At 45.9% G+C, this 17504-nt stretch overlaps 1 protein-coding gene across 16 annotated transcripts in view; it reads right to left on the reverse strand.

The window, feature by feature from the left end:
- Positions 1-12513, reverse strand: part of PXK (PX domain containing serine/threonine kinase like) — a 91207-nt gene extending 78694 nt beyond the window's left edge. For 11 of the 16 annotated variants that reach the window (XM_063661023.1, XM_063661022.1, XM_054479617.2 and 8 more), the window contains exon 1: positions 12268-12480. In XM_063661023.1, coding sequence (XP_063517093.1) covers positions 12268-12369 — 102 coding nt within the window. In that variant the 5' untranslated portion in view covers positions 12370-12480. Of the gene's footprint in view, positions 1-12267 lie in introns of all 16 variants that reach the window. The other 5 variants (XM_054479615.2, XM_054479616.2, XM_063661021.1 and 2 more) reach the window with 5 other exon arrangements.
- Positions 12514-17504: the final 4991 nt, after the last annotated feature.

Raw genomic sequence — 17504 nt, forward strand, 5'->3', positions numbered from 1 at the left:
TAAAAATATATATAGTTCAGATCCCAAACAACTTTTAGTAATATACTGATCTAAATAAAATATTTTTATATTTAAAATAACTTCCAGAGAGTCTGTACCATTCCCTATTACTATGAAAGGAGTTCGCAAGTTAGAAAAGGCTGAGGCATACTGATTTAGAACGTTTTCTCTAAAATGCTGGCTCCTCTGTTAACCACTCCGAGTTCCCTAAGCCCCAGGGAGGACCTGACCAGCCTCTCCCCTGTGCCCTGCTCTCCCAGGCAGAGGGGCCCTTTAGTACTTTGCTTCATCTTTGCTTTTGTGGCTGCTATACTGACCAGGATGTCAGCTCCCTGCTTCATTCATCTTTATCTTAATAGGCAGCACAGTGCCTGGCACCCAGAAGACTCTTGGTAAGTAACTGTTAATGTTCCTGAGATCAAATGTCTGTGTACTGATGTTGGAACCCCTTTAGGGATTAACAAAAGCTGGGAGAGGAAGAGCTGAAATGGGCATTTGCTAGGGGCTGCCTCCCTTCAGGTCTGGCCTCCGGGAGCTCATGGCTGAGCCCTATGGCCTGCCCACTTGTTTTTTGTTTTGTTTTGTTTTGAGATGGAGTTTCACTCTTGTTGCCCAGGCTGGAGTGAAATGGTGTGATCTCGACTCACTGCAGCCTCTGCATCCCAGGTTCAAGCGATTCTCCTGCCTCAGCCTCCTGAGTAGCTGGGATTACAGGTGCCCACCACCACAACTGGCTAATTATTTGTGTATTTTTTAGTAAAGATGGGGTTTCACCATGTTGGCCAGGCTGGTCTCGAACTCCTGGCCTCAGGTGATCTGCCCGTCTTGGCCTCCCAAAGTGCTGGGATTATAGGCATAAGCCACCATGCCCAGCCGACCACTTGTCTTTTCCGTCACCATTGAACATCAATAGCCAGCTCTGCAGCCTGGTAAGGAGGCCCTGAGCTGCATCTCCCAAGCATGGCTGTCAAAATGTGTTACCTCCAGGGTAAAAAGGAAAAAACAGGGGGAAACCTGCTCTTGGAGGTGTCACTGATGTTTTTTGCCACATATTAGCAAAGTAATCACAGTTGACAGTGAGACAAACTTTTAAATAAATAATTTTCCTTTTCCCATTCAAAACATATATTTGAATGCCAAAAAAGCACTAAGTAGTACACGAGTGCTCTGGCAAATACAACAGTAATAAACAACAAAACAAATGACAGTTATGTGCTGAGCTTTGTTCTGAATACTCCATGTGGATGAGCTTGGTTAATCCTTATAGCAGTCCTAACATACTCCTTCTATCCTCACTTTACAGATGAAGAAACTGAGGCTGGAGAAATCAAGCAGCAATTTGTCCAAGGTCATTAAGCCATTGTCGCTCTTCCCAAATATATACAGTTTTACCTGTGTGGGACTAGGGGAGGGGGGTTATAAACAGAAAACAAGGTAGTAAGAAATAATAGGTGTATAAAATGAGTGTACCTTTGAGGCAGATATACTCTATGGGAATTTCAGAGGAAGGAAAATTATATCCAGCTTGACAGACAAGAGGCAGAAGTACCCCGTAACCCGCTTGGCAGGTACAATGGTCAGTAGCAGTACATAAGAGCTTTACCTCCAATAATGGCATTCATTCTCAAATTCACTTATTCAGCAAATGTTTGCTGTATGCTTACTATCTATGTGCCAGGGACTGGGCTAGTTTGAAATTGAATCAACCCAGCAATACATAGGCAATAAAGTCTGGATTCAGAGAAAAAAACAAAACAAGCCTCAAAGAGGCAGAACAAGCTGCCTGCGCCCCTTACCATCTACAGAGTGGGAAGAAGCAGAGGTGTGTCTTCTATGCACAGACCCTCCTGTCCACCCTCAACAGCATGAGAGCCCCTAGAGCAGCGACTGCTCACCACTGCATTCCTGGAGACCATAATGCTCACCAAAGAGCGGGAGCTTGAGAAGTGCCTGTGGAATGTGGAATAAACCAGTGCCAGGCTGCTGGTGGATATGGTGGGCTACATGGTCACATGCATAGATGCCTACAGCATGGCAGTGTGACACTCAGCCATTCCCTGTGCTCTCGCGGACCAGCAGGGTGCTGTGAAGCTGCCTGATGCTAGAGGTCTGGTGTGAGCAGGCCTATTTCTTTCTGGCTTCATTTCCCTCTACTTCCGCCAAGAGGAACGTATGCAGGACTAAAGTGCAGTGAATCCCTGCCCAGGAATCACTTGTTACCTGGTGGAAGGGCAGGCTCAAAAGGAGCCTTTTCACCACTGCAGGTGGCTCTTAGACATTTTGAGATCCAGGATTCTCCCATACCAACACTCCATTCACTTCCCCCCAGTCCAGCAAAAAAGCCTCAACTGAATTAATGAGGAGAAATGACCTATTTCTGATGAGCACATCAAAGAAATGTGAGCAGCCTTGTTTAAATATCATAAAGAGGTGCTGCGACAGCAGGCAGAGCCGTGCCTAGAACCCTGCTCTCCGGCACAGAGCCCTTTGCCCTTCCCCATGCCACTGTCTAATAAGTCATCTGTGCACACACTTACACGCGCCAGGCAAGCTGCAACCCAAAGCAATTTGTTTTCAAACTAAGAGGACATAGTTCATCTATTGTTCTAAATACAGGATTTTCTTAAAGTATGGTATAGATGGTATTATAGTACATTTTTCAGATGCACATATTTCACCAACTAACACCAACTAAAATAAGTAATACTCCCAAGTTTACAGTTTTAAAAAGTTTTTCTTTTTCTTTCTTTTTTTTCTTTTTCTTTTTTTTTTGAGACAGAGTGTCACTCTGTCGCCCAGGCTAGAGTGCACTGGCACGATCTCAGCTCACTGCAACCTCTGCCTCCCAGGTTCAAGCGATTCTCGTGCCTCAGCTTCCCGAGGAGCTGGGACTACAGGCATGCACTACCTTACCTGGCTAATCTTTGTATTTTTAGTAGAGACAAGGTTTCACCATGTTGCCCAGGCTGGTCTTGAACTCAAGCCATCCACCCACCTTAGCCTCTCAAAGTGCTAGGATTACAGGCAAGAGCCACCGTGCCTGGCCTAAAAAAGTTTTTCCAGCAGTGATTCTTGCCCTAAGATCCAAAGCCTAAGAATGGGCTTCAGGTCAGTGAGGTTCTGAGAGGTCACAAAGACATGTTTATGGGTATTTATGAACAGGGAAGCAGTCCCTGTGATGAGATCCTTAAAGGAGTCGGGCCCGAAGAGCTGAAGAACTTGTGCTTAGAATACATTCTGAAACAATTCCGATAACAATAGAACTTGGTTGTTTCTTGGAGTTTGGTAATCAGGTGTTTATATTAAATTAGCTTAGTAGTCTTGCAGGTTTAAAAAAAAAAAAAAAAACATATTCTGAGTTACAAAACAGGGTGATGACTAAGGCTTCTTTTTGGGGTACTGAAAATTTTCTGGCCAGGCGTGGTGGCTCATGCTTGTAATCCCAGCACTTTGGGAGGCTGAGGCAGCCAGATCACCTGAGGTCAGGAGTTCGAGACCAGCCTGGCCAACATGGTGAAACCCCATCTCTACTAAAAATACAAAAATTAGCCAGGCGTGGTAGCGGGTGCCTGTAGTCCCAGTTACTCAGGAGGCTGAGGCAGAAGAATCACTGGAACCCGGGAGGCGGAGGTTGCAGTGAGCCAAGATCACATCACTGCACTCCAGCCTGGGCAACAAAGCAAGACTCCTCACAAAAAAAAAAAAAAAAAAAGAAAAGAAAAGAAAAGAAAAGAAAATGTTCTAAGATTGATTGTGGTGATGAATACACAACTCTGTAAATATACCAAAAGCCATTGAATTGTATGCTTTAAATGAGTGACTCATATGGTATGTGAATTATATAAAGTTTTGTTTTGTTTTTGAGATGGAGTCTCACTCTGTCATCCAGGATGCAGTGCAGTGGCACGATCTTGGCTCACTGCAACCACCGTCCCCTGGGTTCAAGCAATTCTGCTGCCTCAGCTTCCCAAGTAGCTGGGATTACAGGCATGTGCTACCAGTCCCAGTTGATTTTTGTACTTTTAGTAGAGACAGGGTTTCCCCATGTTGGCCAGGCTAGTCTCAAACTCCTGACCTCAAGTGATCTGCCTACCTCAGCCTCCCAAAGTGCTGGCATTTCAGGCATGAGCCACCATGCCCGGCTCAAAACACTTGATATTTTAACTTCAGCTAAAAATGGTTACTTACCCTAAATGTGGTTGTCAGCAAGGTGAGCTGGAGACTAAATGGTCAATCTGAAGAAACTCTCCTCCTCCTGAGGTCCAAGTATTTACCAAAGATAAAGCACTTGTTCCACACTCCTAAGTCAAAAGTTTCAAACCACAAATGAAGGGCCACTGTCATCTCTTCTGAAGAGGAGTCAACTTTAACTTCCCCCTGTACATCCTTGGTGCTTGCAAAGGAAGGCACTGATAAGAATGACTTCTAGTTTAAGGAAAAAAAAAAGGAAAAACTCTATTACTCCCCCTCTGGTATCCCAAACACTTAAGCTCTTATGACTTCTAAAATGGGATCCATTTCCCCCTTTCTCAGGGTGCTAAAAGCTGGAACATAAAGGAGATTCATTTCCTATGACGTTACCCCAAAATCTCTAGCAGCCTAAAAAGAAACCACTACCTGCCCTGCAGTGAGGAACAGAGGGGTTTACTTTACTTGCTCCAAGTAAACCCATTCAAACTTTTTTTTTTTTTTCTTTGAGACAGAGTTACCCTCTTGTTGCCCAGGCTGGAGTGCAATGGTGCCATCTCGGCTCACTACAGCCTCCGCTTCCTGGGTTCAAGGATTCTCCTGCCTCAGCCTCCCAAGTAGCTGGGATTACAGGCTTGCACCACCACGTCTGGCTAATTTTGTATTTTTAGTAGAAATGGGGTTTCTCCATGTTGGTCAGGCTGGTCTCCAACTCCTGACCTCAGGTGATCTGCCCACCTCAGCCTCCCAAAGTGCTGGGATTACAGGTGTGAGCCACCGCACCCAGCCTTAAACTTTCAATCAACAATCTAGGCTGGGTGCGGTGGCTCACACCTGTAATCCCAGCACTTTGGGAGGCCGAGGTGGGAGGATCACTTGAGGCCAAGAGTTTGAGAACAGCCTGGGCAACATAGGGAGGCCCTGTCTCGACAAAAAATTTAAAAATTAGCCAGGTATTGTGATGCATGTCTGTAGTTCCAGCTACTCAGGAGGCTGAGGCAGACGGATTGTTTGAGCTGGAGAGGTCAAGGCTACAGTAAGCCCAGATTGCTCCACACTGCCCTCCAGCCTGGCTGACGGAGAGAGACCCTGTCTTAAAAAAAAAAAAAAAAAAAAATCGGCCGGGCGCAGCGGCTGGGGCCTGTAATCCCAGTACTTTGGGAGGCCAAGGCGGGTGGATCACCTGAGGTCAGGAGTTCAAGACCAGCCAGGCCAACATGGTGAAACCCTGTCTCCACTAAAAATACAAAAAAAATTAGCCAGGCGTGGTGGCAGTTGCCTGTAATCCCAGCTACTCTGGAGGCTGAGGCAGGAGAATCGCTTGAATCCAGGAGGTGGAGGTTGCAGTGAGCCGAGATCGCGCCATTGCACTCCAGCCTGGGCAACTACAGTGAAACTCCGTCTCAAAAAAAAAAAAAAAATCTATATATTGAACAATCTCAAGATCACAATCCATATGGAAGCTAAGTACACATGGGTGGCTCTTTCCACTGTTCCCTAGGGAAGCAAAACATGTAACTATCTTTTCACATAAAATAAATCTCATCCCCAGAATCTTAGATTTCTTCCTAGTAATTATAGTCAGGTACTCAGATTTATATTCTTATTACGAGAAACCTTTCTCATGGGATAGTCCTCAAAACAGATCATATACAGAGATTGAGTATCACCAGCCCATAAATGCTGCAAAAAAAAAGCAACTTCTGGCTGGGCACGGTAGCTCACGCCTGTAATCCTAGCACTTTGAAAGGCCGAGGCGGGCAGATCACTTGAGGTCAGGAGTTCAAGACCAGCCTGGCCAACATGGTAAAACCCCATCTCTACTAAAAATACAAAAATTAGCTGGGCGTGGTAGGTGGTGCCTGTAATACCAGCTACTCAAGAGGCAAGGCAGGAGAATCACTTGAACCTGGGAGGTGGAGATTGCAGTGAGCCGAGATCGCACTACTATACTCCAGCCTGGGCAACAGAGTAAGACTACATCTCAAAAAAAACCAAAAAAACCCCCACAAAACCCAACAACAACAAAAAAACCAACGTCTTCAATAGGAAGAGACAACTTACAATCTCTAAATGAACTAATTACCAGTACCTAAAAGCTTTCAACTCAGGGTTTTCCAACTGCGTCCATCTCAGATTTCCAGGACAAGTGGGGAAAAATACATAACCACATAGAATAGATGCCCAGCAAATAACTGCTCTTATATTTTATTATAATGTGTGGAAGTGCTGCAAGATGGCTGAGTGCAGTGGCTCACACCTGTAATCCCAACACTTTGGGAGGCTGAGGCAGATAGATCACCTGAGGTCAGGAGTTCAAGACCAGCCTGGCCAACATGGTGAAACCCTGTCGCCACTAAAAATACAAAAATTAGCCGGGTGTGGTGGTGGGCATCTGTAATCCCATCTACTCGGGAGGCTGAAGCAGAATTGCTTGAACCCGGGAGGCAGAGGTTGCGGTGAGCTGAGATCGCGCCACTGCACTCCCACCTGGGGGACAGAGCAAGACTCCAGCTAAAAAAAAAAAGAAAAAGGAAGTGCTGCAAGTTAACTATCACACAGTATGCAAACATCTTTAAAAGAATTTTTTTTTTTTTTTTAGACGGAGTCTTGCTCTGTCTCCCAGGCTGGAGTGCAATGGCACAATCTTGGCTCACTGCAACCGCCACCTCGCAGGTTCAAGCAATTCTCTTGCCTCAGCCTCCCAAGTAGCTGGGAGGCACACCCCACCATGCCCAACTAATTTTTGTATTTTTAGTAGAGACGGGGTTTCACCATGTTGGCCAGGCTGTTCTCGAACTTCTGACCTCAGGTGATCCACCCGCCTCAGCCTCCCAAAGTGCTAGGACTATGGGCATGAGCCACCGCACCTGGCCTAAAGTAATTTTTTTTTTTTTTTGAGACGGCGAGTGCAATGGCGTAATCCCGGCTCACTGTAGCCTCCGCCTCCCGGGTTAAAGGGATTCTCCTGCCTCAGCCTCCCAAGTAGCTGGACAACAAGCATGTGCCACCACGCCCAGCTAATTTTGTATTTTTAGTAGAGACTGCGTTTTATCATGTTGGTCAGGCTGGTCTCGAACTCCTGACCTCAGATGACCTGCCTGCCTCGGCCTCCCAAAGTGCTGGGATTACAAGTGTGAGCCACCACGCCTGGCTAAGAAATTTTTTTTAAGTATTCAGTATAACTTGGAATTCTAAAGAAACTTCCAAGTAGCATTCTAAAAGGAAGTTCTAATTCTGATACTGAGTACTAGATTACCTTAAAATTTCAGGATCTGAAAGCAGCAATGTCTCCTAATTTGGCATTACATTTGAATAGTTATTCAAATTGAATAGTTATTCTGGTGATAAATAAATAGAGTTTAAAAGTCTATAAAAAGGGTCGGGTCACTGATGAGAAGCTGAAGCTCAATAAACCAAGCCAATAAAACCATCTGTTTTATGAATGGTAAAGATCCTAGTTGAGGCCAGGTACAGTGGCTCACACCTGTAATCCCAACATTTTGGGAGGCTGAGGCAGGAGGATCACTTGAACTCAGGAGTTTGAGACCAACCTGGACAACACAGCAAGACCCCATCTCTACTAAAAATCAAAGAATTAGCCAGGTATGGTGGTGCATGCCTATAGTCCCAGCTACTCAGGAGGCTGAGGCAGGAGGATTGCTTGAGCCAGGAGATTGAGGTTGCCGTGAGCTGTGGTCCTGCACTCTAGCCTGGGTGACAGAGCAAGACCCTGTCTCACAATGAAAAAAAAAAAAAAAAAAAAAAAAAAAAGACCTTGAAATCCAACAGAACAAAAGCTCCATGGATGCAGGAGCTGTCTGGTTCACCATTCTATCTCTAGCATGTGCCTGGCACATAGTAGGCATTTAATACATTTTTGTTGAATGAATGAGTACAGCTGAATAAATAAGCCATGCAGGAATGCAATTTCCAAATATCAAAATTTCAAGGAGAGATCCATTTTCAGTAAAGATTTTAACATGTAATATTATCTTTTCCACAGATTTTAAAAAATGTTCTCTGTTGTGCCTTAACTATCACTATAATTAACTGTTTCTCAAAAACAAAATGTCCAAATGGAAGATAAACAGTCCCTGATCCAGATGAACTCCACAGAAGAATATTTAAAAAGGAGAAAACTGCCAAGCATGGTGGCTCAAACCTGTAATCCCCACACCTTAGGAGCCCGAGGCGGGTGGATCACCTGAGGTCAGGTGTTCAAGACCAGCCTAGTCAACGTGGTGAAACCCCATCTCTACTAAAAATACAAAAATTAGCTGGGTGTGGTAGTGCATACCTGTAATCCCAGCTACTTGGGAGGCTGAGGCAGGAGAATTGCTTGAACCTGGGAGGTGGAGGTTGCAGTGAGCTGAGATTGCGACACTGCACTCTAGCCTGGTGACAGAGTGCGACTCTGTCCCCCACCCCCCAAAAAAAGGAGAAAACTGAGATGAAAAGCTATCACACACAGCCTACCCACCAGCAAAAATTGGATGTGCACATTTGATAACAGCGCTTTCCAAAACTTTCTGTTTCCTCTGGTTTCTATTTCAGCTAGGTAAGCATTTTTTTAGTCTACTGACTTTAAAAAGTTTTCCCTTTTATGTAGCCAAGAACTTATCTTTCCCTTGTCCTCTCTTGGTCCTCCTAAATTTTCTCACAACTCACCTGTGTGGCTTTTCACCAGAATTCCTTTTGTCTGGAAAATCCTTCTTCTTCCTCCAAACCTAACCTGAAAGCATCCTCCCCCTAAATACTAGCCTGTCTGATTTTATAGAAGCTTCATTTCCTTGCAGCAGAGGGCTGGTCTAGCTCTTAATGCTAAATTCATTTTGCTCCATAAAAATGATGCATCGGCATCAGCAAAGCACAGAATCACCTACCAACACACATCCTTTCTGCCAGTTGCTCATCCAAATATGCCTTTCTGGTGGTGACCTTGTGTTCCCTTCATCCTACTGGTGACTCAGTTTTCCAAATCACAGAATTTTTTCCTACCAAGTTCACAAATCCTAAATCATTTATGTTATAGGTGGTTTCCCAGCTGGGTGCAGTGGCTCACACCTATAATCCCAGCACTTTGGGAGGCTGAGGTGGGAGGATCACTTGAGGTCAGGAGTTCAAGACCAGCCTGGGCAACACAGCAAGAACCCCATTGGTATTTAAAAAAAAAAAAAATATATATATATATATATATATATATATATACACACACACGTTTCCCAAGGTTAAACAAACTTGATAAATGAAAGGAACTATGGACAGAAATGAGCTTACTTGCAATAATGCCCTCTAATGTGTTTAACCCTTAGCACAAATGTTGTCAGGGAGTGAAGAGATGGAGCGAGGAAGATTATACACTTCACAAATACTTCATCAGGATGATTTCATTTGATCTTCCTAACAACCTTGGGAGGCAGGCAGGGCAGGCATTTATTACTCCCATTTACAGATGACAAAACTAAACTTCAAAAACGTTTCAGTGACTTGCCCAGCCTATATCACATGACTAGCAAGTATCAGCCCAGACCTGTATTAAGGTCTTGCCTCTTCCAACCCCAAGTCTGTCTCTATCTCCGTATGTTTCTGTCTACAGCCAAGGAGTAACTTCCTAGAGATTCAGCATTTCAAAGGGAGAGTAGAGCTCTGACTTCTGGAACACCATCTCCCTTCAGCTACCAAGCTGGAAAGCCATCTTCAATCTTCCCAAGAAAAAACAGTGCCTTTCTCTTCTACATACCGCTCTTAACAACTACTTCTTTCCAAAATAATTTCCAACAGTTCCTGTTTTAAAAAAGACTTACTCATAAGACACTAACAGTCCAAAAAGTTTGCATCAGCATAAGATTTTCTCAATAAAGTTCAGGGCTGATGCAACATTTCTCAGTCAAACTTTACAGCTGAAATGACAAGAACACAGAACAGTCAAAAAATTATGCAAGACAATGCTACGTTTTTTACTCTACCACATCTGCCTCTGTGGGTCTCCTGTGAGTCATTGTCTTTTGTGTTCAGTCATCCCTATAAGAACTGCCATTTTCTACCCTAAATTATTTTATTTTTTAAAGAAAAGATCTGCAAGGCCAGGTGTGGTGGCTCACATCTGTGTACCAGCACTTTGTGGGGCTGAAGCAGGAGAATGGCCTGAGCCCAGGCGTTCCAGACCAGCCTGGACAACATGGTGAGACGCTGTCTACACACACACACACACACACACACACACACACACACACAGAAAAGATCTACAATAAAAACAGAATCCTATTGCATCTTTCACCACCTAACTGAAGCACTGATCTCTAAGTTATTTTTTCAATGTTCACAATTACCATTTTACATAAACAGAAAAAGAGGCATAGTAAGGTTGAAGTTGGATTATTTAGTCATTTGATAAACACATTTGAAATCCTATCAAAAACCAGGTAATGAGACCCAAAAGTGAGGAAGAAGTGCCCCTCCTCTTGTAGCCTGATGGAGACAAAAAGTAAAGAAGTAATTACAGGACAAACTAATCAAGATTAAGGTGTGGGTAGGCACATGGGCTGGGACTGTAGAAATCATGGAATGCTTCCTAGAGAAAGTAATTTGTGAGTATTTATAAACATCTATCTCTTTATTTTCAATACAAATAAACCTAAAGGACTCGACTCTATTCCCTGAAAGGTTATAAGACTTACTTGCCAATAGTCAAGTCAAAAATCAAATTTAATAGCTGAATTACTCTTGACTCTCTATCCTAAATTTCAACCCTTATGCCATACTCCCTTTAGGCACAAATGATAGCAAGTTTAACAAATTCTGTCCTGTATGTGCCCTCTCACATGTCTACAGAATAGGATTAAAGATACGCAGTGTGAAATAAATAGCACTTTTTTAAAAAGATAATAATTTTCTTAACTGGAAGTGAATGCTTTGAACAATTCAAGCTCTACAAAGCATGGCTGTCAGAAGAGGAAACTGAGGTTCAAAAAAGTCTCACTTTAATACAACAGAATAAAAGGTCTCTTTGAAGTCATCAGAAGAACTTGAACGAAAAGAGAAACAGAAGGCTATTGTGAGCTTTAGCCTCCAGATGATGACACCCCAAACACACTGCAATGGTAAACAAACAAGCCTCTGAGTCTGAATCTGATTCGGTGGCCTGACAAAACATCACAATTGAAGGAATCTCTCTCCTCATTCATTACTTTTCCAAAAAAGTCCCACTAGCTGGTAGCTCCAGGTTTCTTGCTGGTTCCTGGATTTATTGCTTGGAAATTATAATGCATAGTGGGCCTTTCAAAAAAAAAAGGTACAAGCAAATGAAAACAACCACGGATTTAAAGCCCCATAAAAGACAGTATATGTAGCAGAAATGAACCCTGCCAATGTTTACTATGAGGACCTATTACTCCTTTATGCTACTCGAGTGGATTTTAAACTCAAATGAATGCTACCACTGCCCACTAAAGAGCAAGTTAGAGAAGCACATTCATACACCTGCTTAACAGCCCCCCGACTGCCGCCCCTACCACTTCTCGGGACCAGGGCCAAGCGGCTAACCTGGAAACGGGGCTGCAGACCCCAGCCATTTACACTCTGCTGTCCCAACAAGTAGGCTCTGGAGTCACACTTCATTTGGCCCAGCACACCCTCATCCCCATCACCCAGACCCTCAGCTGCAAGGAGGAAATTCCACGGCCTCAGAAAGGAAAAGGCTAGCTGCGGACAGAAGTGGATGGTCCTGAGCGGTCTCGTTCCTGCTCCCCTGGTCCAAGGTGAGCCCGGGAATCCTGCAGCCCCCGCCCCCGCCCCCCAATTCGGAGTCGCTTTCCTGGTCGCCGCCGAGCTCCTTCCACCCCGCGGCGCCGGGAGCTGCGGTCCACATCCTCGGCCCCTCCGGGCCTCAGCGTTCGCCTGGGCCCCAGGGGCCCTGACCCAGACCCAGCGGCGCGCCACAGCCTTCTCGGCCAGGGCCGCCCACCCTGTGGCCCGGTCTCCGTCCGACGACCCTGCCCGGCCCGCGCCAGGCAGCCCGCAGCCCCCTCGCGGCCCGGGGCCGCCCCACGCCGCCCGCCCGCCCGCTGGGCCGCGCACCGTGTGAGACTGCAGGCTCTGGCTCGCCTCGATGGCTGCTGTCAGCGGCACCGTGTCGTCCAGCAGCACCTTGCCGGCTGGCGGCTTCTCCATGAAGGCCATCCCGGGACGCCCGGCCGCCGCCGCCTAGGGACGCGAGGCAGGAACCCGAGGCGCCGACTCCCGCCGCCCGCCCGGTTCCACCGTCGCCGCTGTCAACACGCGCCGCCCCACGCGCCGCCGGGCCCGCGGGGTCCTAGCGCCGCCCTTCCCACGGCCGCCGCCCCGGAGTCCTAGCGCCGACCCAGCGGAGAACGTGTGGGGGCCGCCAGCACTGCCGCCCGCTGGCCCGCTCCTCCGCCTCGCGGCTGCCATGGACCTGCGCTTCCCAGCTCCTTGCAGCCGCACCGCAGACCCGGTGCCCTTAGCTCCGGGCTTCGGACCAGGGAACACCACCCTAAGCCATCACTACCAGGATCCTCAGATCCAGAGACGCCTGGTCCCGAGCCCTGGGATCCAGGAATCTTCAGGGCGAGATTTCCAAACCAGGCCTCTCAGAACTGGGCTTTTCTGGGACTGTACGTCTTGAAACCCTCAAAACTGGACCTCTGTCACCCCCCAGGCCCAAGGACCCTAAAACTCAGAAAAAGGGCCTTCAGGATGGGACCCCCAGTCTGAGCCCTGCAAACCCAAGACTTTCTGAAACAAGCCCTTCCTATTGAGACTTCACAGGGACTCTTGAACGTGGCTCCTCAGGCCTGAACACCTAAGAGCTGGACCCCATAATTGGAGGTCTTGGGCCCCAGAACCCTCAGACCCAAGCTCTAAGAACTGGAGACCCTATAAAATGGTCCAGAGACCCCCTAGCCTCTACTCTTGGCCCCCACTGCGGGCTCAACCACATCCCTTAGACTTGGGAGTTTTTGATCCCACCATATGGGCTAGAAGAACTTCAAACCAAGAGCCAAGCCAGAGAACCTTGGGATCAACTTCTCAGCCCTAAATCTGCCCACCGTCTGCCTGAACCCAAAGCCATAATCCTGGCACCACCTCATCCCCCCATCTCCATATATACCTAGAAATTTCACCCACACTGCCCTCTCCTAGGGCAGCATTCCAGGATACTGAAGAGTTAAATTTAGAATCAGAGGACCATCATCTCCATGGCTCTGGCATTTACCAGCTGTGTGATCTTCAATAAGTTACCCAACCTCTCTGAGTCCCAACTCCCCAATTTGCAAAGTGGAGATAACATTATTTGTATGAAAAGGTTAATACAAGGAATGCAGTAGACTGGGAAGGGGCTTGGCACATAAGAAAAACTCAAACGGTGGTCAGGCATGATCGCTCACGCTTGTAATCCCAGCACTTTGGGAAGCCAAGGTGGGTGGATCACCTGAGGTCAGGAGTTTGAGACCAGCCTGGCCAACATGGCAAAACCCCCTCTACTAAAAATATAAAAATTAGCTGGGCATGGTGGCACGCGCCTGTAGACCCAGTTACTCTGGAGGCCGAGGCAGGAGAATTGCTTGAACCCGGGAGGGGGAGGTTGCAGTGAGACAAGATCATACCACTACACTCCAGCCTGGGTGACAGAGTGAGACTCTGTCTCAAAAAACAAACAAAAAAACAGACAAGCAAAAACACCTCAAACCGTAGTCAGGCATGATGGCTCACCTTTGTAATTCCAGCACTTTGGGAGGCGAGGAGAGTGGATGGCTTGAGCCCAGGAGTTTAGCCTGGGCAATATGGTGAGACCCTGTCTCTACAAAAAAAAATTAAAAAATAGCTGGGCATGATGGCTCACACCTGTGGTCCCAACTACTCAGGAGGCTGAGGTGGGAGAATTTTTTGAGCACAGGAGGTTGAAGCTGCAGTGAGCCATGATCATGCCACTTCACTCCAGCCTGGGCAACAGAGCAAGACCATCTCCGGAAAAACAAAACAAAACAAAGTCAATATTAGTTTCCTCCTTCCCCTACAGTTGACAGAATAGAAGGTTCCTAACTCTTAAATTTGCCTCCACTAAATTTCTACATTTCAGATAAGGGAACAAAGTTTCTTGGTAATCCCACCACCACCACCAAAATTTGACATCACAGGAAAGGCCCACATCATATATAAAGGGTCCCTTCTCCAGATCTCAAGCTTATCGGGATTGTTGGGCAGCCCCATTGAGTCAAGTAGCCATGACAGATTGGTCCCAGGGGCCAAGATCCAATAGAGCGAGATGTGAAGAAGGAATCCTGGACCTTCATGATTCAGCCCTAAAATAATCAGAACTCTCCCTCCATTCCATTTTTGTGCCAGTGTGTTTAAAAGCAGCAGTCTATTAAAGCAAAACCACATGTCATTTAGGGAGGATTCAACTTTTTACTTTCATTTCTTTGTTTTAAGGCAAATAGATGATTTCTCTGCCAGAGTCACAGAAACCAAAATCCAGCTATAATCATTACTCCTATTGTGATGTGGACTGACCAAGACAAGGCTCTTTTCTCTTACTGCAGGTGGGAGTATAAATTGGCCCCACCTTTCTGGAGGGCATTCGTACATTCATTCAACAATTATTTGCTAAGTACCTACTATGTAATAGGCCTAGTACTAGGAGCTAAAACAAATATGTATTAAGGGCTTTGAAAATGTACTTATCCTATGACCAAGTAATTCTGCGTCTAGGAGGGTATCCTAAGAAAATAATCAGAGATCAGTAAAAAAAAAAATAGCATGCAAAGATAAATGACTAACAGTTGGGTTTTGGACAAATCTTGGTAAAATCATGAATTTTTTGCAATGTTAAAAATCAGGCCAGGGTAAGTGGTGCATGCCTATAGTCCCAGGCACTCAGGAGGCTGAGGTGGGAGGATCACTTGAACCTGGAAGGTGGAGGCTACAGTGAGCCAAGATTGCATCACTGCATTCCAGCCTGGGCAACAGAGCAAAACCTTGTCTCAATAAACAAACAAACAAATAAATAAATAAAAAGTCACATAATTAAAGAATATTTTATGATCTTGAGAAATGCTCTTGATATAATAGTAAATGAAAAAAGCAATTTAGCATCTGTATAATCCCAACATATCTATAGGACAAACACCAGAAGGAAATATATCAAAATATGGGTCGAGTACAGAGGCTCACACCTGTAATCCCAGCACTTTGAGAGGCCGAGGCGGGCAGATCACTTGAGGTCAGGAGTCCGAGACCAGCCTGGACAACATGGTGAAACCCTGTCTCTATTTTTAGAGAAAAATTAGCCAGAACATGGTGGCACACATCTGTAATCCCAGCTACTCGGGAAGTTGAGGCAGGAGAATCATTTAAACCCAAGAGGTGGAGGTTGCAGTGAGCCGATATTGTATCACTGCACTCCAGCCTCGGTGACAGAGCGAGACTTTGTCTCAAAAATAAATAAATAAATACGAACGGTGGGCCTCTAAGAAGCAGAATCATGATGATTTCTTCTGTATGCTTTTCTGTATTTAACTTGTAAGATTGGGGGAAAAAATGTTAGACAACTGGAGTCCAGTGCTCTGACAATTGCTTCCATAAGATAAAGTCATGACAGTAACAGGAAGAAGGCTTCTGTGGGGTTTAGCTCCATTTTCTCTGTAATCTGTCCAGACACACAGTCCAAATGCTTTTGTAAGAGAAACCAACTTGTCCATAGTTCATACCTTACAAGAAATTTCACATGCTCTGAAAAATGCATTTTGCATACTTTTACAAATTAGATTTTTTTCATTTAAGATTATGTGATTGGCGGATGACAATCTTCATGCGTATGTTTTTGACAAATGATCACAGTAATTATTTTTTTCAAAGTCAGTAAGTGGTACTTGAAGACTTTCAATATTACAGGTCCTGTAGAGGACAACATGGAAAAGAAGCAGACTCCTTTTCATCCAATAATTTTTAAGGAGGATAGGAAAGATTGTCACAGAAACAGTGACTCCAAGACAGCCTATACTGAGTCCTGAAATTGAGGCTCTGGGTACCATGAGAAGATAAGAAAGAAAAGAGTCATGGCACTAGACTGGGTTATGGGGCAGTTCATGGAAGAATTGGGGTTTGAGAGGGGCCTTTAAGGATGGGTGAGATTTGGATAGCAGGATATGGAGAAAGAACATTTCACTCAATCTTTTTTTTTTTCCAAAACGGAGTCTTGCTCTGTCGCCCAGGCTGGAGTACAGTGGCACGATCTCTGCTCACTGCAACCTCCACCTCCCGGGTTCAGGCAATTCTCCTGCCTCAGTCTCCCAAGTAGCTGGGATTACAGGCACCTGCCACCATGCCTGGCTAATTTTTGTATTTTTAGTAGAGACGGGGTTTCACCATGTTGGTCAGGCTGGTCTTGAACTCCTGATCTCATGATTTGCCCATCTTGGCATCCCAAAGTGTTGGGATTACAGGCATGAGCCACCGCACCCGGCCCATTTCACTCAATCTTTTAGCAAACCCCTTGCAGAATACTAGATACCAGACACTATGTCAGGCACAGGGGAGTTAAAACAAACAGGACAGATGTCATCATCTATCAAGCTGCTTACCTACATGAACGAGAAAAACGATGAGTCCGGGCTCAGTGGCTCACCCCTGTAATTCCAGCACTTTGGGAGGCTGAGGCAGGTGGATGGCTTGAGGTCAGGAGTTCAAGACCACCCTGGGCAACATAGCAAGATCCCATCTCTACAAAAAATAAAGGCCAGGTGCGGTGGCTCATGCCTGTAATGCCAGCACTTTGGGAGGCTGAGATGGGTGGATCACTTAAGGTCAGGAGTTCAAGACCAGCCTGGCCAACATGGCAAAACCCCATCTCCACTAAAAGTACAAAAATTTGCCGGGTGTGGTCATGCACCCCTGTAATCCCAGATACTCGGGAGGCTGAGGCAGGAGAATCGCTTGAACCCGGGAGGTGGAGGTTGCAGTGAGCCAAGATCGTGCCACTGCACTCCAGCCTGGGCGACAGAGCGAGACTCTGGCTCAAAAAAAAAAAAAGAAAGAAAGAAAAAGAAAAAGAAAAAATTAGCCAGGCATGATGGTGCATGTCTGTAGTCCCAGCTATTCAAGAGGCTGAGGTGGAAGGATAGCTTGAGCCTAGGAAGGTTGAAGCTGCAGTGAGCCATGATGGTACAACTGTACTCCAGCCTGGGGAACAGAGTGAGAACCTGTACCCATCACCCCCAAGCCCTGCTAAAAAAAAAAAAAAAGAAGAAAGAAAGAAAGAAAAGAAAACAACGTGGACATGCAGTGACAGGCTA

This window comes from Pongo pygmaeus, chromosome 2, assembly GCF_028885625.2.
Source record: "Pongo pygmaeus isolate AG05252 chromosome 2, NHGRI_mPonPyg2-v2.0_pri, whole genome shotgun sequence".
Lineage (NCBI taxonomy): Eukaryota > Metazoa > Chordata > Mammalia > Primates > Hominidae > Pongo > Pongo pygmaeus.